This window comes from Aphelocoma coerulescens, unplaced genomic scaffold (assembly GCF_041296385.1).
Source record: "Aphelocoma coerulescens isolate FSJ_1873_10779 unplaced genomic scaffold, UR_Acoe_1.0 HiC_scaffold_75, whole genome shotgun sequence".
NCBI lineage: Eukaryota > Metazoa > Chordata > Aves > Passeriformes > Corvidae > Aphelocoma > Aphelocoma coerulescens.
The window spans coordinates 1,147,594-1,170,592 of NW_027184061.1; the positions used below are offsets into that span (position 1 = coordinate 1,147,594).

A 22,999-nucleotide genomic window follows, 5' to 3' on the forward strand; every position below is an offset into this window, starting at 1 on the left:
AGAGCGGGCCCAGCCTTGCCCAGAGCTGAGCCCCAGCAGAGCCCCGGCAGAGCCCAGAGCAGCCTCAGCATCAGCAGAGTCAGCCTGGAAGGAGGCGCCTGGAGCCTTCTCGACTGCAGCCGACTCTTGTTTACAAACCGCGTGGGGTGGGAAATGCCACTGGTTCTGCAAGAGGGCAGAGGGGGCCCGGGGAAGGCCCAAAGGCGAGGGACAAAACCCGCCCAGTGCTGGAGAAAAACCGCGCCTTTTTCCCCTCCCACGTCGGCCAAAATATTGAATCCTAAACCAAGTCAAATGGGGCAGGGGAGGAGCCCAGGCTCTTCCGTCCCTGCAAACCAAAGCTTCCCTTGCACGGCTCTGAGCCCCGGCACCGGTGGCCCCGCGGGCGTTGGTTTCTGTCGGGCTCGCTGTCGCCAGCCCAGGGCCAGCCCGGGACAGGGCGGGCGCTGGAGGCTGCGGGCGGGGAGATGCGATCCCGGGACACGCATTCGGTGGCACCTGCGAGCGCAAGCAGGGGAGGGGCGCCGGCAGTGACGGGGGAAAGGAATAAGGTGAATGGGACTTAAACAAGCCAAGCCCGTGAATGTGCTTTAGATAGGGCCAGGGAGCTGTAGGTAGGAAGGAGTGAGAGAAACTATCACTTCCAGAAAATGTTACTGATTGCCATGAACTGCTGCTCAGCCAAGGCCATGTCAAATTCCTGAACTTAGAGAAGAAGAACAAAGTCTCAATGGAGTTATTAATATTGCTTTGTTCTACTAAAACAAACAAAACGGGTGTGTGCATATTGGAGGGCACATCGGGAAGTCTGAACCTTCCAAGAAACAGTCCTGGGGACAGAGCAGCCACCTCTGTCCTACCCACAGCAGCCGGGACGAGCCAGCGCTGCTCCGGCACCGGCTCCTGCCGAGGCAGCAGCGGCAAGGAGAGCGCGGGCAGCCGCTCCCGCAGCGCCCTCACGCCAGGGCGAACACGGCGCCCACACGGCACAACGAACCCGCCCCAGCCCCCTCCGCCCGCAGCCAGCGCCGAGCCCCGCCAGAACCGAGCGCGGCTCCCACCTGCGCTGGGGCCACCTCCGAGCTCCGCCGCTGCCTCAGCGGCTGTTCCCAGTCACCCCCAGTATGATCCCGGTCACTCCCAGCATCATCCCGGTCGCTTACAGTCACTCCCACTGTGTTTTCAGTCTGGTCCCAGTCACTCCCAATAAGATCCCAGTTGCCCACAGCATGGTCCCAGTGGCTCCCAGTCACACCCAGGATGGTTGCTTTCACTCTCAGTAAGAGTCCAGTGTGGCTCCAGTCACTTCCAGTATGAACCCAGTCACTTCCTGTATGATTGTATTTGCCCCCACTGTGGTCCCAGTTGCTCCCAGTGTCTTGGTTTGAAAGACAGGTGTCTGCCAAGGAAGGCAGGAGTCTCTCCTGAAATGGAAGAAAAAAAAATTGCAATCCCCTTCCCTCTGAATTATTATAATTTTGAAATTACGGAGCTTTATAGGTAAACGTATGAGGAACAGGAATAACAGTTCTTTACTATTATGTATTTTTATGTGTATAACCAGTCAAACAAACGGCAATAACTATGGCAGTAACAGCAAACAATCACAAACCCAGTCCCAGCCTTCTCGGCTGTCAGGCCCTTTCCCCTCGGGTGCAGTTCCGCTCGCAGCTGGCAGGGGCGCTGGCGGCTCCCGGTGAGCAGGGCAGGTGCGATGGTTCCCCCGCGGCTGCAGGGGGCGCTCCGGAGCAAGCTCAGGGAGCACGCGGCACTGTTGCCTGGGATCCCGGGAAGGGATGGAACAAAGATTTCAAAAACCCCCTGGGCAGCCAATCCCGGTGTCCAGCTGGACCCTCGGGAACAGCAGGCTGGAACAGCAGGGATTAGCACAAATCCCAGGTGTCAGATGAGATGTATTGAATTCCGGAGCTGTGGTGGGAGCCCCTGGGGTCTGGGCAGGCAGGGCGAGCGGGGCTACAGAGTAGCAAAGGCTCAAAGCAACGGCGGGGGCGGGCAGCCACAGCCTGGCTCCCAGCAGGGCAGGGAAGGTGGGCTTGGGATCCCAGGGTCTCTCCGGTAGAAGGAAAGCAGCTGAAGAAGCAGCCTCTTTCTCTCTACGTCCAAACGCCGGGAACTGACTGCCCACAAACTTAGGTGGAAGAGATGCATACCTCCTCCTATGGCCAGGGCCTTTGTTTTCCTTAAGCCCCCAGTAATTTGTCCCCCTGGCAACATCTATGGGGAAAATTCCTTTAAGCGAAAAAGAAAATAGGAGGAGAACTCCTAAAACCCCAACATTATCCACCCCAAATTTTTCCATACTAACATGTTACATGAAACTGAACCCTTTTAACCATACACATACATGCATCACCCAAATTATATACATATATACATGCTGATGCTGATACAAGTCCAGAGCCATGGGTAGTTCACCCTTAAAACAAGTTCCCTTGAGGTATGCATCGGGTCTCTCCATCTTTTGCATCACCCACCAGGTGCAACCTGGTTCCTGAGCGAAGGCAACCCCACGGATGGGTTTGTCTTTGCTGAAGGCAGAACTAACCCAAACAGTTTTTCCAAGCATACCTCTCATGTGCACCACTAGAACCTTATCCCTGTCTGCTGTTTGTAGGGGTTCGGATTGGGCAGGGCCAGTTAACTAACCAGGTTACTCTTGCTAAATGCACCTCCCAGTTTTTGAAAGTCCCCCCACCCAGTGCCTTCAAGGTGGTTTTAAGCAATCCATTACACCGCTCAACCTTCCCAGCTGCTGGTGCATGGTAAGGGATGTGGTACACCCACTCAATGCCATGTTCTCTAGCCCAGGTGTTTATAAGGCTGCTCTTGAAATGAGTCCCATTGTCAGACTCAATTCTCTCAGGGGTGCCATGCCTCCAAAGGACTTGCTTTTCAAGGCCCAGGATGGTGTTCCAGGCAGTAGTGTGAGACACAGGGTAGGTCTCCAGCCATCCTGTGGTGGCTTCTACCATCGTGAGCACATAGCACTTGCCTTGGCAGGTTTGAGGCAGTGTGATGTAATTAATCTGCCAGGCCTCCCCATACTTGTATTTGGACCACCGCCCACCATACCACAGGGGCTTCACCCGCTTGACCTGCTTGACCACAGCACATGTTTCACAGTCATGGATAACCTGGGAGATACTGTCCATGGTTAGATCCACCCCTCGATCTCGGGCCCACCTATAGGTGGCATCTCGGCCCTGATGGCCTGAGGCATCATGGGCCCATCGAGCTAGGAACAACTCTCCTTTATGTTGCCAATCCAAGTCTATCTGGGACACCTCTATTTTCGCAGCCTGATCTACCTGTTTGTTGTTACGATGTTCTTCGTTAGCCCGGCTCTTGAGGATGTGAGCATCTACATGGCGGACTTTCACAGATAGCTTCTCTACCCGAGTGGCAATGCCTTTCCACTCCTCAGCAGCCCAGATTGGTTTTCCACTGTGCTGCCAGTTTGCCTTCTACCACCTTTCCAGCCAACCCCACAGAGCATTGGCTACCATCCATGAATCAGTGTAGAGGTAGAGCTTTGGCCACTTCTCTCTTTCAGCAATGTCAGGAGCTAATTGGACAGCTTTGAGTTCAGCAAATTGGCTCAATCCACCTTCTCCTTCAGTAGCGTGTGCAACTTATCATGTGTGGCTTCATAGAGCAGCTTTCCATTTCCAGCCAGCACCTACAATTCGGCAGGAACCATCAGTGAAGAGGGCGTATTGTCTTTCACTCTCTGGTAGCTCGTTATATGGTGGGGCTTCTTGGGCATGTGTCACTTGCTCCTCTTCTTCTTCAGAAGATAACCCAAAAGTCTCACCTTCCGGCCAGTTTGTAATTATTTCCAAGATGCCAGGGCGATTCGGGTTTCCAATTCAGATGCCCTGGATGATGAGGGCAATCCATTTGCTCCAAGTAGCGTCGGTGGCGTGATGTGTGGAAGGAACCTTTCCTTTGAACATCCACCCCAGCACCGGTAGTCAGGGTGCCAGGAGGAGTTGTGCCTCTGTGCCGATTACTTCTGAGGCAGCTTGGACTCCTTCATAAGCTGCCAAGATCTCTTTCTCCGTGGGAGTGTAGTTGGCTTCGGACCCTCTGTACCTTCAGCTCCAGAATCCCAGTGGTCAGCCCCGAGTCTCACCAGGCACCTTCTGTCAGAGGCTCCAGGACAGACCATTGTTCCCGGCTGCAGAGTGGAGCACGTTCTTCACCTCTGGTCCTGTCCTGACTGGGCCAAGGGCTACGGCGTGAGCGATTTCCTGCTTGATCTGGGCAAAGGCTTGCTGCTGTTCAGGGCCCCAGTGGAAATCGTTCTTCTTTCAGGTAACCAGGTAAAGAGGGCTCACGATCTGACTGTACTCAGGAATGTGCATTCTCCAAAAACCTATGGCGCTTAGGAAAGCTTGTGTTTCCTTCTTGTTGGTCGGTGGAGACATTGCAGTCATCTTATAGATGACCTCCGTGGGAATCTGATGTCATCCGTCTTGCCACTGAAACCAGCTTCCAGGACAATTTCGATGATCGTCTCTCCCTTCTCAGACACCTCCGATGCTGTGTTCCCCCACACAATGATGTCATCAATGTACTGCAGATGTTCTGGAGCCTCACCCTCTTCCAGTGCAGCCTCAATCAGTCCATGGCAGATGGTGGGACTGTGCTTCCACCCCTGGGGCAGTCGGTTCCAGGTGTACTGCACGCCCCTCCAGGTGAAGGCAAACTGAGGCCTGCACTCTGCTGCCAGAGGAATGGAGAAAAATGCATTAGCCATGTCAATAGTGACGTAACACTTCGCTGCTTTGGACTCCAGCTCATACTGGAGCTCCAACATGTCCGGCACAGCAGCGCTCAGTGGTGGAGTCACTTCATTCAAGGCACAATAGTCCACAATCTCCATTCCCCGTCAGACTTGCGCACGGGCCAGATGGGGCTGTTGAAGGGTGAGTGGGTCTTGCTGACCACCCCTTGGCTCTCCAGCTCACGGATCATCTTGTGGAAGGGGATCACAGCATCTCGATTTGTCCAATACTGCCGGCCGTGCACTGTCGAGGTGGCAACTGGCACTCGTTGCTCTTTCACTTTCAGGAGCCCAAATGCAGAAGGATTCTCTGATAGTCCAGGCAGGGTGTTCAATTGCCTAATGCCCTCTGCCTCCACAGCAGCAATCCCAAATGCCCACCTGAGTCCTTTTAGGTCTTTGTAATAGCCATTCCAGAGGAAGTCTATGCCCAGAATACGCAGGGCCTCTGGGCCAGTCACAATCGGATGCTTTTGCCACTCCTTCCCAGTCAGGCTCACCTCAGCTTCCAAAAGGGTCAACTGCTGTGATTTCCCGGTCACCCCAGTGATGGATACAGGTTCTTCCCCCACATATCCCGATGGCATTAAAGTACACTGTGCCCCAGTATCAACCAATGCATCATATTTTTGTGGCTCTCATGTGCCAGGCCATCGAATCCACACCGTCCTGAAAACACGGTTCTCCTGTGCCTCCTCCTGGCTAGAGGCAGGGCCCCTCTAGACCTGGTTATCATTGCTTCCCTGGGCGTACATGCTTGAGGTCCCTTCAAGGAGATCCAACATATCATCCTCCCTTCTGTAATACCTGGCAGCTCAGTCACGGGAGGCTGAGGCTACTTTCACCTTAGCAGAACCCCCTCGGTTAGTGCCTCCCTCCTTGAGTTCACGCACCTGCACTGCCAGGACAGAAGTGGGTTTCCCATCCCACCTTCTCGTGTCTTCCCCATGCGTGCACAGAAAAAAACACAGCTCAGCTCGTGGGGTGTACCCTCTCTCTCTAGCTGGGGGACTTGGGGGCTCTGACTTGGGGGCCTGTGACTCACACTGGTGCCACACTGACCTTCCTCATCTCCTCTCTCATCTCCTCCCTCATTTCCTTCCTCATCTCCTTCCTCTCCTCTTTGAGGTCCTGGACCACAGCAGAGACATGAGCTTTCAGTGGACCATTGACCATACTGTCATAATTCCTGAGCTTGTTGGTGACAGAGCCCACTGTTTCTCAGTTATTGCCAGCATCAATCGTTGCAATGAAGGTGGTGTATTGCGCTGGCCCTAGCTTTGCCAGGTTCCACATCATCTGTCCTGTGCACCTGACCTTATCGGGGTCATTATCATGCTGTCCATCCCTCCCAAAGAGTACCTCTAATACTGCCACCTCTCTTAGCTGTTGGATCCCTTCCTCGAGTGTCTTCCACTGCATTCTATGATGGTACTCCTGCATTCCGTCTTTGTGAATGAACCTTTCTCTCACACTCATTAAGAGCCGCTCCCAGAGAGAAAGGGGTCCTGTCTCCCTCACAAATATCTGGTCCATGCCTGGGTCCTTCATCAACGATCCCAGATACCTTGCCTCACCACTGTCCAGTTGCACACTTGTGCCCATAAGGTCCCAAACCTGAAGCAGGCAGGTTGTATAAGGCTCACGCCCCCTTTGCACAATGTCTTTTTGCATATTACAGAGACTGTCGTACGACAGGGACTCACTGATGATTTCTGGCTCTGGCTCTCCTGCTGGTTGTGAGGGCCCTGGTTCCCCATCATCATTAACTGGTTGTACTGATATGGTCTTCTACTTCCTCCTCTGCACAGGGGCGACTGCTGCTGGCTGTGATTGTCCTTGTGATTCAGCTGGAGCCTGGACGGTTGTAACATCCGTGGGTTCCACTGCTGCACCATCCGACTCACCCTGTTTGGGGCAGGGAGAGGGTTTTTCACTAGCTGAGGAGGTGTATTCCTTTAGCATCTGGCATATGTCCTGGCACATCTCCTACATCCCCTTCACCAGTACCCTCGCCCAGTTTGGGTAGTCCATTTCTGAGGTGGGCTGTTGGGCAGTATCAGGCTGTGGGGCATGGTCAGGCTGTGGGGCTGTGTCAGGCTCCGGGGCTGGATCTCTAGTGTCTGGGGCTGTGTCAGGTTCTGGGGCAGGATCAGGCTCTGGGGTAGGATCTCTAGTCTCTGAGGCCAGTGTCTGGGTAGTTATCCAAGCAAATCTCAACTTACCTCTGAGGGCTAAATAGAGTAGGCCTATCAGCACCAGTTGGTTAGTATCCAGAGGAAATCTAAACCCTTCGAAAATTGGTGGGGTGGGCCCAAAGAACTGGTTGAGGGGTTGGGAGAAAACTTCCCCTGGTGTCATTTCCTCACAGAAGACACCATTTTTAACACAACCTCAAAAACATGCACTCAGTGTGTGATAGCCCTTTATCCATGTGCCCACATTCCAGAGGAAGTTAAAAGCCCATGAATCCCTCACCTTCTCAACCCTTAGGGCAAACTGGGTAACAGCAATGGTAGCCTTAGTCAGAGGACCCATGTTTAGGTAAGGAGCTGCAAAGGGGAAGAACGACCACCTGCCACCCGAACCAGGGTAAACTAGACCACATAGTGCTACCTAACAAGGTTCCTATATCCAGCACACAAAATTAAGTTACCCAGGAACTGTTATTCCTTTTTCACCCCTTTCTCTTAATGCCCTCAGGCAGCATGTTGGACGCCAAGATCTGTTTCGGTTTGAAAGGCAGGTGTCTGCTAAGGAAGGCAGAAGCCTCCCTTGGAATGGCAGATGCAACCTCCTTCCCTCTGAGTTATAATAATTTTGAAATCAAGGGGCTTTTAGGCAAAGATGTGGGAAATAGGAATAACAGTTCTTTACTATTATATATCTATACGTGTGTAACCAGTCAAACAAACAGCAATAACTATGGCAGTAACAGCAAACACAAACCCAGTCCCAGCCTTCTTGGCTGTCAGGCCCTTTCCCCTCGGGTGCAGTTCCGCTCGCAGCCGGCAGGGGCGCTGGCGGCTCCCGGTGAGCAGGGCAGGTGCGATGGTTCCCCCGCGGCTGCAGGGGGCGCTCCGGAGCGAGCTCGGGGAGCACGCGGCACTGTTGCCTGGGATCCCAGGAAGGGATGGAACAAAGATTTCAAAAATCCCCTGGGCAGCCGATCCCGGTGTCTGTCCGGACCCTCGGGAACAGCATGCTGGAAAGGCAGGCTGGAATGGCAGGGATGAGCACAAATCCTGGGTGGCAGACAAGATGTATCAAAATTCTGGAGCTGCGGTGGGAACCCCCGGAGGTCTCGGCAGGCAGGGAGAGCAGGCCTACAGAGCAGTGAAGGCTTGAAGCAATGGCAGGGGCAGGGCAGCCGCAGCCTGGCTCCCAGTGGGGCAGGGAAGGCGGGCTTGGGAATCCCGGGGTCTCTCTGGTAGAAGGAAAGCAGCCAAAGAAGCAGCCTCTCTCTCCGTCATCCAAAACGCCAGGGACTGACTGCCCACACAGCCAGGTGAAAAAAAGAGTAGCAAGATGCACCCCTCCATCTATGGCCAGGACTTTTGTTTTTCTGAAGCACCCAGTAATTTGTCCCCATGGCAACATGTATGGGGAAAATTCCTTTAACAGAAAAAAACCCCAGGAGAACTCCCAAAACCCCAACATTCTGTTACGAGCTTCCTGCAGATTGTTCCATCTCTGCTGACCATATGGAAAGATACAAAGATCCCTTTTGGTTCACACAGTTAAATGTCTGATGGGTCACACGGTGGTACCTGTACAGATACACGTCTGGAGAGAAAGCCAAACATCCATCGCACTCTCTCAACACCCACAGAGCCTCAACCAAACTCGACAAGGCCACGCAGCTTTACACAGAAATTCATACATCGATAAAACTGTACAACAGGATGCAGGTTTACACAGAAATTGATACACAGGAAAACACAACAATCTGTGCTGTGTGAATACACTGACTTCTGTATAAAAATGGCTCCAAACGGCAGGAACCGATCCAGAACTGTGCGATTACCAAAGGACCCATCGACACTTCCATACCCTTGGAACTAAAGACACAGGACTGTAGAGCTCTCCAACTGCGTACATTCCTGTCTGGGGGTGACTTTATGATGTGTAACCCCTATCGCTGCTCTCTGCCCAGAAATCAATCCTGTGCCTTTCTGTGCCTTTAAACTGAGCCCGACGGGCGAGAGAGAAAACACCGAGCGAACTTTTCAAAGCGGTTGTTCAAGGACACAGACACACACTCCTCTGCGTTCTGCTGCGGCAGCGAGAAGAGCGGAGGGAGCGCCCTGCTTGCTTTCCAGCGCGCTTTCGGCTCCTTTTCTCCGGAGGGAGACGGAGAGTTGAAGTTTGTTTTCCTGGGACTTGGGCTTTTTCCCCTCTTCTGTTCTGGACTGTTTCAACATCAGACCACATTGGGAGAATTTTCCACCGAGGCCCTGGAGGACACCAACCCAGCTCCAAGGAGGAGGAGAGAGAGCACACCTACAGAAGGACTCTGAAATCTTCCCAGGTTTCTCTCCACAGCGAGAGCTTTTAGTATTCAGCATTATTATCCTTTTGCTGTGTGTTTGTTAAATAAATAGGTTCTTTTTCGCTTTCACTTTCCTCAGAGGAAAATATTTTTTTCCCAGACCTGGTGGGAGAGGGCTGGGTGTAACCTGCCTTCTGTCAGAGGATATTTTCCTCCAAATTTGTCCAAAGCAGCACACTAAAATAAGTCAGTATTTATTTTGAGGGAAAATGATTTCTAGTGGCATTTTGAGGGTCAACAAATACAAAGATAATAATAAGGATAAATACAAAGAAATAAATACAAAGAAATACAAAGAAAATACAAAGCGGTGAAAGAGGACAGGAGCTCACTGGACTGGTCCTTGGCGGTGCCCGGGCAGACCCTGCATGAATTTGGCTGCCTGAATGCAGCTCTTGCCTGGGCCCCAGGGGTGGCCCCCTCTGGGTGTCTCTCCCAGCACCACAGGGATGCTCCTGCCCCTTCCCTGCTGCCCCAGGGTTCTGCAAGCACCTTCTGGGGCCACCCAGACACCTCCCTGGGCCTCTGGAGGCCCCATGGCACAATGCAGACAGGGACTGAATCAAAGCTTCCTTGGAAAATGGAGGCAGGAGAATATTGCCCACCATCTTCTTTCCAGCTGCCCTCCACACTCCTGCAAATCCTGCTGGGACACTCAGGCTCTCCATTCCAGGGCTCTGCAGCTCCCATGCAAACCCATCCATCACTGTGTCCCCTCTCACATGGATATCAAGGAAATGACACAGCAATATCTAGAAAATGTGAACTTGATTAATTTGACTGCTCTAAAATTCTACAACTCGAGGATGACTGGAAGACTACGGGGTGAGAACGTTATGCCTCCAAAAAGGGTCAAGAGTTTGGAACTGGAACACTCAGGGAAACTTCAGCTTGTGGGGGAAAAGCTGCCCTTCCTCCTCTCTCCCTTTGCTTTATACATCTGATCTGGGTCATATGGTTGGAACATCCCCTTGGCTGATTTGGGTCCGCTGGCCTGGCTGTGTCCCCTGCCAGGATCCTGCCCACTCCCATCCCCTCTGATGGGGGAAGGAATGGCAGAGGGACAGCGCTGCTGGGCAGTAGCCAGAACACCGCTCTGTTACCAGCACCCGTCCAGCTACCAATGCAAAGCACAGCCCTGGAAGGCCCGTGAACTTTCCCTCAGGCAGACCCAACACACGGGATTTGAGCTGCCAGCAGCCCAGGTCACCCTCTGCCAGCCCCGCTCCTTGGACCTTGTGTCCCCACAAGCAGACACAAAGTGTTTCTGCTGCTCCCCCTTCTGCACAAATCCACAGAGAGCTGGGATTTTTCCAAGTCTCGTGTCTCCGTTGTGCCATATTCCCAAGAAGCAGCAGCCCCTCCCGATGAACACGGCGAGTTGCACGGATGCTTGTCAGCTCCACTGCCTGCCTAGAAATCTGGAAACTGCTTCTAAATGCTGCTCCCTTCAGCTCTGGGGCACCGACTGACATAGAGCTGGGAAACAAATGCCCTGGCTGCTGGCTGACAAGGTGAGTTCCGCCAGAGTCAGAGCTCTGTGGGAAATCTCTATCCACGCCTCTCCTTTGAATAGATCCGCACATGGGGTGCGCAGGGACGTGTCCTGTATGGAAAGGAAGGAGTGTGCCAGCACCGTGACTGACACTTTCCCTCTCCATGTGCGTTCCACAGCCACGGGTACACAGACGTGATGGAAACCCTCGCACAGCCAGAGCCTTCTGTCCCTGCAGAACGGAGCGCGGCGGGTGGGGGCGGTTGGTGGGCAGCGAGTCCCGGACAGCGGGCGAGATCCGGCTCCACAGCTGCCAGGCCCCGCTAAGGCTTAATGCCGCCTCCTCAGCAACAGGAAAGGCCTTCAGCCTCGTCCCTGCCCAGAGGGGCAGTGCTGGCCTGGCTGCACAGCTCGTTTTCCCCACAGGTTGCAGGAGATGAGATCACAACGCTTGCAAACACCGACTGCGAGCCACAGCTCTGGGTGCTCACCATGAACCTCAGCTCTGCCAGCGCTGTCTGCCCCAGGCTCCAGGGGATGCAGTGGGAGCCCGGCTGGGCTCTGCCCTGGGGCCATCCTCCAGGGACAGCTGCACACAGGGAGCATTTGGTTGCCACAAAGAGCCAGGCCATGGCTGCAGGGAGCTGCTCCAGGTGCGGCCTGCACTGCTGTGTGCTGCGCTCTGGGGCTGCTGCTCCCCGCAGAGGGGACTGCACTGGGGTGCCAGAGGAGACAGAGAAGCTCCAGCTTAAGCCTAACTGGGCTGGGTGGCTGGGCTGGGAAGAGTGGCAAGGGTCAAGGGCATTCACAGAGCTCATCCTGCTCTGTGAAGAACGAGGAAAAGGGAGTGGGAAGCCAGCAGTGAGCAGAGCTGAGGCCTGGAGAGCAGCTCTGAATGACCCCCAAATCTCACCAGACCTCTGAGACATTGCTGTTCTTCAGCCAGTGACAACATGAGTCCCTAAACCTGGGGCTCACTCTTCCTCGTGGCCAGGGGCATCAAGGAAGGCTACAGTGCAATGGGGACTGCGGTGAGCTGGGAACTCACTGGGGGAAAGAGGGAGCACTTGTGGAGCAAAAGGCAGGTGGGGGAGAGAACTGTTGAGAGAAAGGCTGAGCTTCAGCTTGAGCAAGCTGAAAAATGGCATTGGGGGTCATCCCAGACTGATTTCATTTCAGAAGTTACTGAACAAGTTTGTTATTGGGGGGGTGTCATATTTTCCCCTGGAGGTGCACGCTCTGCAAACTTGAGCTGCACTGCCGGGCTGCTCAAGCACGTCTCTGCTGCAGGTCACGGCGTTTCTTCTTTGGCTTCTCGTGGCCCCGGGGCTGAGCTGCAGCAGAGCCCTGGCGGAGCCCAGAGCAGCCTCAGCATCCCCAGAGCCCGGCTGCAAGGAGAGAAAGCAGAAAGCGCCCGTCAGCTGAAGGCTCCCGTCCCCCTTGTCCCAGCCGCCCGCGGTGCCCAGGCCGTGCTGGCCGTGCTCAGAGCGCTGCCCAAAGCTGCCCAGCATTGCTGCCTCTGGCAGGAGAGCAGGAGGGCAGGACACGTGCCCAGCCTGCAGCCGGCCGTGGCACAGCCACCTCCTCAGCAGCTGCCCAGAGCGGGATGCCGCTGCGCCCGCTGCCATCTCCCAAAAGCCCTTATCCCAGCCGTGCCAAGAGGACGGGCACCCACCTCACGCCTCCCGCTGCCAGAAGAAAAGCTGCTCCCAAACGGTGTCCTCAGTCCTTCTCCAAGGGCACGTCCCACCCACGCCACAGCTGCTCCCAAGCACTTCGCCATCTGGACCAGACAGCACCTAGAACGCTTCCTTTGGAAAAACAAACCATAAATCAATGAAAAGAGATTACAGACAAAAAGGGAAAACAAGGAAAAAGGTAAAAAATCTTCTCTCTGCTGGGGCCTTGAGGAAGGCCCAAGCCCGCCATGTGAGGGAAAAACCCACCCACGGGCCAGGGCAGCCCACGCTTTCTGCCTTCCCCCTGCACTGCCCCCAAAAGTCATGCTGAGCCCAAAGCCAACAAGGGCAGTGGAGCAGCCCAAGCCCTTCCTTGCCTGCAGAGTGAAGCAGCCCATGCACAGCTTCTGGTGTCCAACCTCTGCTCCCACCATGGGGCTTTGTTTGTGTCGGGCTGGCTGCCCCAGCCCCAGCCCCAGCGCGGGCCACAGTGGGTGCTGGGGGCTGTTGGCAGGGCCAGGAGCAGACTCCCAGTTCAAAACCAGCCCAGCCCATCCCCCCAGCCCTGCCAAAAAGCAGCTTGGCAGCCAACTGAAGAATTGGTTGCATCCGCCCCAGCAAAGGGGGGAACCTTTGCTTCCCGGCCAAGCTGTGCAATGCACAAATCTGGGAGCATCCCCCTGAGTGTGGACTCATCTGCAAATTCGCTGTGGAGCCTGGCTTTGGAGAAGGTGCCACCATTGAAGTCCATCATCTTCAGCTTGCCAGGTGGAGGAAGAGCTTGTCATCCTTGATGTCACCCTCCATGTCTCCAGCAGCAGCAGCCACACCTGGCACAGCTTCTCCAGGGGCTCCTTCTTCCCTGGGGCTGGAGCAGGCTGTCAGTGCTCTGCCCAGGGCCCCGGCTGTCGCTGAAGAAGGACAAGCAAAAGCAGCTGGCATGGGGGCCACCAGTGCTGGGAAGAGCAGCTCAGCTCCAGCAGCAGGGCTGCGCATGCCCAGCTGAGGAGCCCTGCGCAGCGATTCAGGCAGGACAAAAACTCTGCCTTTCTTTGCTGCTTCTTGCCAAGGCGCGTGTGCAGCTGGAACTTACCGGCTCCCTGGGTCAAAGCGTGCGTGTGGCTCTCTCCCTTCTCCTAGGGCATGCGAATATCCTGCATCCAAGGATCACAGGACAGGTCTTCTAATGAGGGCCTTTCCAAGGAGAGCACGGATAAACACCGTCGGATGAGATTCTGGGACTCTGCGGACAGAGCAGAAAGCACCAGTCAGTTGCAGAAGGCTCCTGTCCGCTTTGCCCCACTCTTGCCATGGCCAGGCCGTGCTGTGTGTGCTCAGGGCTGTGCCTAAACTTTGCCATCAATTCTTTCTTTTGGAGGAGAGCAGGAGAGCAGGACATTGCCACCTCCTCAGCAGCTGCCAGAGCGGGATGCTCCTGAGCCCGCTGCTGTCTCCCAGCACTGCTATTCCCCCCGTGCTGCAGAGACGAGGATCCACCTGGAGAGAGCCGTCGTGGGAGCGAGAGCCGGCCCCAGGTGCTGTTCCAGCCCCTCCTGAAAGGGTGCTCCCCGCAGACCATCTGGTGCAGCACGATGCCCAGGGACCAGACGGTCGCTGCCTCGCCGTAGTACCAGCCGAACTGGGTCCATTCCGGAGGGCTGTAGGACGGTGTTCCTATGGAATAGAGGTGGAGTTCTTCAGGGGGACGCTGCCTGCTCCCAGAGCCTCGCCCCAGCATCCCTGGGCATGCGGGGGCCGCAGCAGCGGCAGGCGGCGTGACCCGCAGCCCTCTGGCCAGCACCTGGGACTTGTGTACAAACTGGGGGTTGGAAAAGAAGCCGCTGGTGTCGCAAGAGGGCAGCGGAAGCCCTGGCAAGGCCCGAGCATTCCATGCAAAGGAAAACCCCACTTGGTGCTGGGGAAAAACCACGCTTTCATCCTCCCTGCCTGCACTGCCCCAGAAACCATTCTTAAGCCAAGGCAACCACGGGCAGCAGAGCAGTCCGAGCCCTGTTTCACCTGCACACCAAACGGGCTGGTGCACAGGTTCTGGCCCCCCCTCTCTGCTACCCCCACCCACGCGTGTTTCTGTGGCGCTGGCTGCCCCAGCCCCAGCGCCAGTCCTGGGCAGAGTGGCTGGCGAAGGCTGCCAGCAGGGCTGGAAGATGGCCCCTCAGCCAGCGCCGCTCAAAGGCAGCTCAGCTGAACACTCCAGCTGCCATGACTGGCAGCAAAAGGGAGAATCCCCCCTGCCACAGCCGGCTTGGGCTGTGAGATGTTGGGCCGTGAAATGTTGGGCTGTGAGATGCCGCTACCAGGAGCCTCCCCCTGCGTGAGCTCACCTGCAAAGCTGGTGTAGGCTGCGGCTTGCAGGTAGGTGCCACAGCCAAAGTCGATGAGTTTGGCCTGCCCGGTGGCCAGGTCGACCAGGATGTTCTCCGGTTTGATGTCCCGGTGCAGGACCCCGCAGCTGGTGCAGTGCCGCACGGCCTCCAGCACCTGGCGGAACAGGTGCCGCGCCACCTCCTCGCACAGGAAGCCCCGTGCCCGAATGAAGCGAAGGAGGTCCTGACACCGCTCCGGGCGCTCCAGCACCATCACCACGTTGCTGGGGAGCTCCAGCCACTCGTGGAGCTGGACGATGCCAGGGAAGCCAGCGGACACCTTGTCCAGCAGCACGATCTCCAGTGGTGCTCGGGTGCCGTCGGGCTGCGGGAGGAGCACGGTGCCGTCAGCGGGGCTGATGCCGTGCCGGGGCTCGGGAAGCCCTCAGCCAGCCGGGGACGCTCTGCGCGCTCCGCTGGCCCCACGGCCGCTCTCCCTCGAGGCGTTCTGGCGGCTTCCACCCTGCCGGGCCTCGGCTCATCCCCGCCCGCCGCGCCCCGGCTTCTCCCGCTGCCCCTCGCTCACTCACCAGCTCGCCCCAATGGCCGATGCGATTTCGCGGCACCCGTTTGATGGCCACCTGCAAGGCAAGGGGAGCAGCGGGCTGAGCTCGCCGCCCGCCGTGCCCAGCCCCATGCTCCTTCTCCTCCTCCTTTGCCCCCCGCCTCCTGCGCCCGCCGCCGGCCCCGCCACTCACCGGGGCGCCGTCCGAGAGCCGCGTGGCCGCGAAGACGCTGCCGAAGCCGCCGCGCCCCAGCAGCGAACCCAGCCGGTAGCGCTCCTTCAGGCCCTGCTGCGCCTTCCGTGCCCGCGAGACGCGGCCGTCAGCGCTCGGCCCGGGGCCAGGAACGGCCCCCGAACGCCGCTCAACCGCCCCGGGCCGGCCATCCCCACATGTTGGCTCTTTTGGAGGGGCCACCGGCGGCTCGGGGCCGGCGGCCGCGCTCAAGAGCAGCGGAGCTCGGAGCGGGGAAGACGCTGCGGAGGCGGCGGGAGCGGCCGCGCCGCCTGTGTCCCCGGCGGGCCCCGGGAGGAGCCGAGGCCGGGGCCGGGGTCGAGGTCGGGACAGCCGGAGCCAGGGGCTGGCGATGGTGCCCAGGAGCCAGGCACTGATGCCCGCCCAGCAGCGCCACAGCCAGGACGGCGAGAGCCGGGCGGAGGCGGGACCGCGGCGGGACGCCCGGGGGCGGGGAGGGGGCAGCCCCGCCCGGGGCCGGGGGCGGGCCGGGGGCATGGCCCGGCCGGGCCTGGGGAGAGGGAGGCCGCGGGAGGGGGGGTTGGGGAACCAAAGGGAGAGCGGGAGAGGGTGCGAGACACTGGGAGAGGGAGAGGAGGAGCAGGAGAAGGGACGCAGAGGGTTCTTAGACTCGCTGCTTTTGCGCTGCTGCCGCTGCTGCCGCTGCTGCTGCTGCTGCCGCTGCTGCCGCTGAAGCGCTGGGAGCGTTTGTCCGCGTGTCCGTGTGTCCGGTGCCCGTGTGTCCGTTCCCCCCCGCGCGCCCCACGGCCGAGCCCCGCGCGCCCCGGGGCAGCACGGGCCGCTCCGCTCCGCGGCCGAGGCGGAGTCCCGGAGCATCTCTTGCTCCCGCAGCCACACCAAACCCGCTCGGCCATTGGCAGCAGTTTTGCACACGTTTCCCTTTGAAGGGCTCCTCTCTACCCCCATTTCCAAGGAGTCTCCCTGCGGTTTTGGCACCTGCAGCGACAGGGCAGCGACTGAGCTTCAAACTGCAAGAAAGACATGGAGGGGCTGGAGCACGTCCAGAGATGGGATTGGAGCTGGGGAAGGCTCTGGAGGACTTCTGAGGGGCAGCTGAGGGATCTGAGGGGGTTGAGCCTGGAGGAAAGGAGGCTCAGGGGGGACCTGGCTCTCTCCAAGTCCCTGACAGGAGGGGGCAGCCAGGAGGGGTGGGGCTCTGCTGCCAAGGGAAAGCACGAGAGGAAATGGCCTCGGGGGAACTCTTGGGCTGGATGGTGGGGAAATTCTCATCCTCCGTGTCTCGACAAAGGGGGAGGGGGGCAGGGGTGGGGCACGACCTGGGGAGACGGGGGTGGTGACGCTGGGCTGGGGACACGGGAAAGGGCACGGGAAGCCAAAGCCCCGCTGAGCGCTGGCGCTGGGCTGGCACGGGGTGAGCCGGCAGCAGGGCCCCGCAGCCCTGAGGGACTCGCCCTGACGGCCGGGGAGTATTGATCCTGGTCTCTAAAACATGAGACTCAATAAAATATCATTAAAAGATGCCTCCTTCTCCTTCTCCTCCTCTCCCATCCCTTCTCCTGCTCCCCCCGGGCCCAGCGCCCACCCTTGGCCCCTCGTTCTCCCAGCGCGGCCGCATCCCGCGGGAGGAGCCGGGATGGAGCCGGGACAGGTCGGGCTGGGGCAGCGCAGGGCTCTGGGCCCGGCCCGGGCTCCCCCCACGCGCCCCCTCCTCAAATTCCCCTGGCGGGGGGCGCTGGGGGCGAGGGGGGGGCGCAGGCGGGGTCCGGGTGGGGAGCGCTGAGCGCTGCGGGTCTGCCTGGCAACTGGTGAGTCACCAGCGCCGCGCGCTCTGATTGGCTGAAGGTTGTTCAACGCCTGCTCTGATTATCTGATACTCGCGGGGAATTTTGGTTGGTCGTTGGGGGCTGTGGGGCGGCTTAGGGGGGGTCTCTGCGCCTTTGGGGTTCGCTGGGTGCCGATTTAGGGTTCAGGTGCCTCCCAAGGGCCCCCTGGGGGGGGGTGACACAGGGGTGACACACGGGGGTCCCCATTCCCGATCCATCCTGGGGCCGGTTCTGCCCCCTCCACTCTTGGTCCCCCCGCGGGATCCCCCAAAGTCCCTTCCCACTGTTGCCCAATAAACGGGACCGGGGCGAACTGGGAAGCCTTCCTGGGAACACTGGGAGCAGCCGGGCAGGGGCAGAGTGACAGCGGGGCTGGGGGGGACACACGACCCCCCAAAATCATCGCAGGGATGGGGCGAGGGGTCCCGGCTGGGCCCGAGGCCACAGGGAGGGGCTGCGGCCGCCGGCGGCTCAGGAGCTCTGTGGGCAGAGCAAAGGGGGTGACACCGGGCTGGGGGGCCCCGGGGGGAGCTCAGAGCTCCGGGGGAGGGGGGACACGACCCCCAGGCCCCTCCTGTCACCTGCTTGTGCAGGTAGAAGCCGAGCCCCAGCTCCAGGAAGACGAAGCCCAACACGAAGCCCCCGATCCCTGTCAGCATCTTGGGGGGCGGGGGGGCAGCTTTGGGGGGTGGAGGGCAGAAGGATCCGGGAAATGGCGGTGGCTGCCAGGAAGGGACCGGAATGGACTGGGACAGAATGGGATGGACTGGGACAGAATGGGATGAACTGGGACAGAATGGGTGTAAGAGACGGTCCAAAGATCCCTCATCTGCCTCACGATCATCGCCGAGAACAGAGACTGAGCACAGGAGTCCTGGCCCTGCTGAGGTGGGATGTCTGCCGAGTGTTGCCTAGGGGTGTGCCCGCTGGGAACTGGTACGCATTCCTGAGGAAAATTAGTGCAGGTCGCAATGGACTGCGCCGTTCTTGCTGCCCAGGCGGGAAGGACTGCGCCGAAGCGGAAAGGAACGACCTGCCCTGCACACCTGTCCTGCACACCGGTCTTGTGCGTCTGTCCTGTACCTGTTTCCCAAAGCAACAGACTCCACAACAATGGCTGTAAATTTCCCAACCTCTTGGCCAGTTGCCCCTCGCTTCTGAAAAGGACTATAAAGGGACTCTCTGAAATAACCAAGTCGGAGAGATCTCCCCCACGGAAAGAAGACGAATCTATTGGCGGAAGACCACGAGGACTTCGTCTCATCCGTTGGTAGCTATTGCCTCCCCCCCCTCTTTTTCTTCCTCCCTACTTTGTCTCTCTCTCTCTCTCTCTTTCTCTCTTCTATTGCATTACTGTGTTGTGGGCACTTAATAAAGGTGCACTGTTTTGATTTAAACTGAAATTTCTTGTGTCCTTTTTACACTCTGAGATCTATAAACGAACCATCACGACCCCCGCTTGCATTAGCGGATCGTGACATTAAACTGGCGTCACGGACAGGATCTGACAGACAGAAGGGGTTGCAAGGTTGTGTGTAGTCTGTAATAGGGGAAGGACGTTTCACTCCAGCCGCACCTAGCCCGACACCCCAAAAGGGGTGAGCGGTGTCTAGAAAGCAAGGGGGGTGACTCGAATTTCCCGCAAACTGCACACGCCTGGGTGAAAAGCACCCCATACTCAGTTGAGGGCTCTGTCTTCAGATTTTTTGCAAAGGATCTCTTAGTGTAAAAGGAGGAACTGTGTTTTTGGTGTGTGCATGAATTTGGACTGCTTGGTGTAGTGAAGAGACAACCATAAGTAACTTAAGGAGTACCTCCCAAGCAGATTTGGTCTCTTCACCCACCCAGGGAAGTGAAGGGAGACACAGCGAAGCTGTGTGTGTGTCGCAGTGTGTAATTAACTTTACCTCCTTGTGGTGGTTTTGATCCTGTCATAAAATGACTGAAAACCCCAGTGCAAAAGTTAAAGCTGCGTTTTATGCTCTGCTAGCAAAACATAATGCCCGGCCCTCTCCAGGAGGGGAAGAATGGGCTCAAAATAACTGGTTTAATTTGGATTATGTGACTGATAGAGTATATTCTTTACAACATGAGACTAGATTTAAATTTGGCCGAAATAAAACCATAATCTGCTCTGTTTTAGGGGCATGCCTTGCGGCAGCCATAGATCATCGCTTAAAGCGATGTACTGAAGAGAAAGCGATCATAGATTCCCTTCAAAGCCTAGTGGAAATTTTACAAAAACAATTAGATGAAGAAAAAAATAAAAATCACTTGCTAGAGGCTGCTTTAAAAGAGGAATATTTTAGAAATTCGAAAAATGCTGACTCACCAAAAGAGACAGAGGAAAAGGAAACTCCTCACATTGACCAAATATACCCCCAAAAAGAACTAATACTAGTAAAAAATTGTGGAGAAAACTGCTGCCCTCGTGTGAGACCTCTGATTAAAACTGAATATAATTATATCAATGATGAAGATTTTGAACCGCATATCACCACTAAACAAATACCATACAGTGCTGTTGAATTAGCTAGATTAAAAAAGGAGTATGGGCGGCTTCCCCACGAATCTGAGACAGAATATGTCTTCCGAGTGTCTCTCACCGGAGGAGACCAAATTCAATTAACTGAACAGGAGGCCAGTGGATACTGGGGACATGGAGTTTTCTTGACAACAGGAGACAAACGTGGCACGTGGTCCCTGACTCAGCGTGCAGCCTTCTGGGCCGGGGGACTCAATCCTTTAGAAAGGGGAGACCCTTTAGCTATAATTGGTACCCCCGAGCAACTCCTAGAAAGTGTCCACAAAGCTGCCTGTTTGCAAATGATCCATGAAAGAAAATTAACTCCTGGATATGAATCCCCCATGCAATTACCTGTTAAACCTGCACTGATGACCCCTTTAATTCGAGGCCTTCCAGAATCACTCAAACCTACAGCAATTGCCCTTCAAAAAACCATAGCGGCTGTAGGTCCCGTAGAAAGGCTAGATAGATTCCTTGGAAACCCAAGCGACCAAACTGGATCTACCGATCCTGGGTTTACTCCCTATTCAACCCCCTCTCAGCCGCCAGGTTCACAATCGAATTCACCTGCGGGTGATCGCAAAGTTTGGACATGGAGTGAAGTTGCAAAAGATCTGATTGATTACAGTAGAAAATATGGACCTATAAAAATTCCAGAAGAAAAATTAGACAAAACAAAAGGTGTCAGGTACATTCGGGCTCCTCATGGCGAAAAGCCAGAGAATGTAAAACAGATCTCTAACCGTCAGCATTGGTGGTTATTAGGCATCAAAAAGGGGGTCCCCAGAGATGTGATGGATGGCTTACCCCTTGATAAATTGAGTAAGGTAGTGTCTAACTGGCACTGCCGAAAACCCGTTCTACCAAATCCATCAGTTCAACCCAGTGCACCCCTCCTCCCTCAGAATCTGGGCAGTGAGTCAGACCAACCACTCCCTCAAAGTCTGTGCAGTGAGCCAAAACAACCTCTCCCTCAAAACCAGGGAAACTAGACCCTCCGTCTCTTGTCAGTGAGCGAAGAGATGGAGCATGGGTATACCTGAGAAGGCTCACTAAAAATAAAAAGGGAGATATAATGATCACAGCTATTACAGGCCCTAAACGGGCACCTGTAACTTTTCTAATTGACACTGGGGCACAAATTTCTGCGCTGACAAAGAAAGATGCCCAGAGATGTGGAATTGTCCCAACAAAGAACCGATATTGTGTTTTAAATGCCTTAGGAACGACAGAATCTATGAATGTAGCCCTAGTTAAGCTCATTTTACCTGGGGAAGAAAATCAACTCTCTATTAATATGGTGATTGGAGATATCCCAACCAATCTATTAGGGATGAATGCCCTCGTTGGGAGGCAGTGGGAGGACTCAGAGGGTCTCCTGTGGTCTTTTGGCACACCACGTTTTAACATCAGACTGCTCGAAGCCGCACCCTCCCTACCATTCAGCAAAGTAACTAATGTGAAACAATACCCCCTCCCCCTGGGTGCCAAAGAGGGCATCAAGCCAGTGATACAGGAGCTGCGAGAACAAGGAGTAATAGTTAATACTCATTCTCCTTTCAATTCTCCGGTGTGGCCAGTGCGAAAGCCTAATGGGAAGTGGAGGCTGACAATTGATTTTCGCAGGCTAAATGCCAACACAGACCCTCTCACAGCAGCTGTCCCAAATCTAGCAGAATTGATAACACTAATTCAAGAAAAAGCTCATTCAATTATGGCAACTATAGATGTCAAAGACATGTTTTTTATGATACCTTTACAGCCAGAAGACATGGACCGTTTTGCTTTCACATGGGAAGGACAGCAATACACTTTCACTAGGCTTCCCCAAGGGTACAAACACTCCCCCACCCTGGCTCATCACGCTTTAGCCCAGGAGTTAGAAAAAATACCCAAAGCTGACAATGTGACTGTTTATCAATACATTGATGATATCCTTGTGGGAGGAGATGAAATAGAAGAAGTGAGAGATACCCAACAAAGAATAATCTCCCACTTAGAAAGCCTTGATTTGCAAATTCCCTCAGAAAAAATCCAAAATCCTTCACATGAAGTGAAATTTTTGGGAATTTGGTGGAAAGGAGGTATGACATGTATCCCACCTGATACCCTAACCTCTTTAGATCAGATTAAAATGCCTGAATCCAAAAAAGATCTCCAACATGCTTTAGGATTATTAGTGTTCTGGAGAAAACACATCCCAGATTTTTCCATAATTGCCAGACCTCTTTATAACTTGTTAAGAAAAGGGATAAAATGGGAATGGAGTGCTTCTCAAGAAGAAGCATTGCAATTGTTGATTTTTGAAGCAACAGCTCACCAAGCCCTGGGCCCTATTCACCCTACAGATCCTTTCCAGGTGGAATGGGGATTTGCCTCTTCAGGGCTGTCAGTACACATATGGCAGCGGGGTCCTGAGGGTCCAACGAGGCCTGTAGGTTTTTACTCTCGTGGCTTTAAAGATGCTGAAAAAAGGTACACTACCTGGGAAAAAGGATTATTTGTGGTTAGCTTAGCTCTCATAGAAGTGGAGAAGATTGCACGACAACAACCAATTGTTTTGAGAGGCCCTTTCAAAGTTATTAAGGCAGTCTCTACTGGGACCCCCCCACCTGACGGGGTGGCCCAGAGGGCCTCAGTAAGGAAGTGGTATGCTCAGATTGAACATTATTGTAGCATCTTCTCAGTAACTGAAGGAGCTGTAAAAAATCTGGCAATCCAAGAGACTGAAAACTTGAGTAGCAGTCAGGACAAACCTGCCTCAGCCATCAAAGTAGCCCCTCCTTTTTCCCCCGAACAGTCAGCAAATTCTTGGTTTACAGATGCTTCTGCCAAGCGAGAAGGAAAGGTGTGGAAATACAAGGCTGTAGCCCTGCACACCTCCTCAGGTGAACGAATTATCACAGAGGGGGAAGGCAGCGCCCAAGTTGGCGAGCTGATAGCTGTTTGGAGTGTTTTCCAACATGAGGCACAGAATACTTCTCCTGTCTGTATCTACACCGATTCCTAT

General features: G+C 55.5%; 2 protein-coding genes and 1 pseudogene across 2 annotated transcripts; 2 read left to right on the forward strand and 1 right to left on the reverse strand.

The window, feature by feature from the left end:
• Positions 1-22,999, forward strand: part of LOC138102437 (uncharacterized) — a 705,988-nt pseudogene that overhangs the window by 574,717 nt on the left and 108,272 nt on the right.
• On the reverse strand, positions 13,673-18,306 carry LOC138102408 (serine/threonine-protein kinase pim-1-like). Its single transcript, XM_069000118.1, has 5 exons — positions 18,301-18,306; positions 18,044-18,184; positions 14,879-15,236; positions 14,097-14,210; positions 13,673-13,779 (listed from the first exon to the last, which is right to left on the reverse strand). The coding sequence occupies exons 1-5, from the start codon at positions 18,304-18,306 to the stop codon at positions 13,673-13,675; spliced, it is 726 nt and encodes a 241-aa protein (XP_068856219.1).
• LOC138102410 (uncharacterized) lies at positions 19,401-21,788 on the forward strand. The gene has a single exon (XM_069000119.1). It carries the CDS (start codon positions 19,401-19,403, stop codon positions 20,979-20,981), a length of 1,581 nt encoding a protein of 526 aa, XP_068856220.1. The 3' UTR covers positions 20,982-21,788.

Coding starts and splice junctions, on each gene's coding strand:
- LOC138102410 (XM_069000119.1), top strand. CDS start 19,401: ATGACTGAAAACCCCAGTGCAAAAGTTAAAGCTGCGTTTTATGCTCTG.
- LOC138102408 (XM_069000118.1), bottom strand. Junction 15,237..18,043: donor GCTTCTACCTGCACAAGCAG/GTGACAGGAGGG, acceptor CAGCCCGACGGC/ACCCGAGCACCACTGGAGAT. Junction 13,780..14,096: donor GATGGTCTGCGGGGAGCACC/CTTTCAGGAGGG, acceptor CTCTGTCCGCAG/AGTCCCAGAATCTCATCCGA.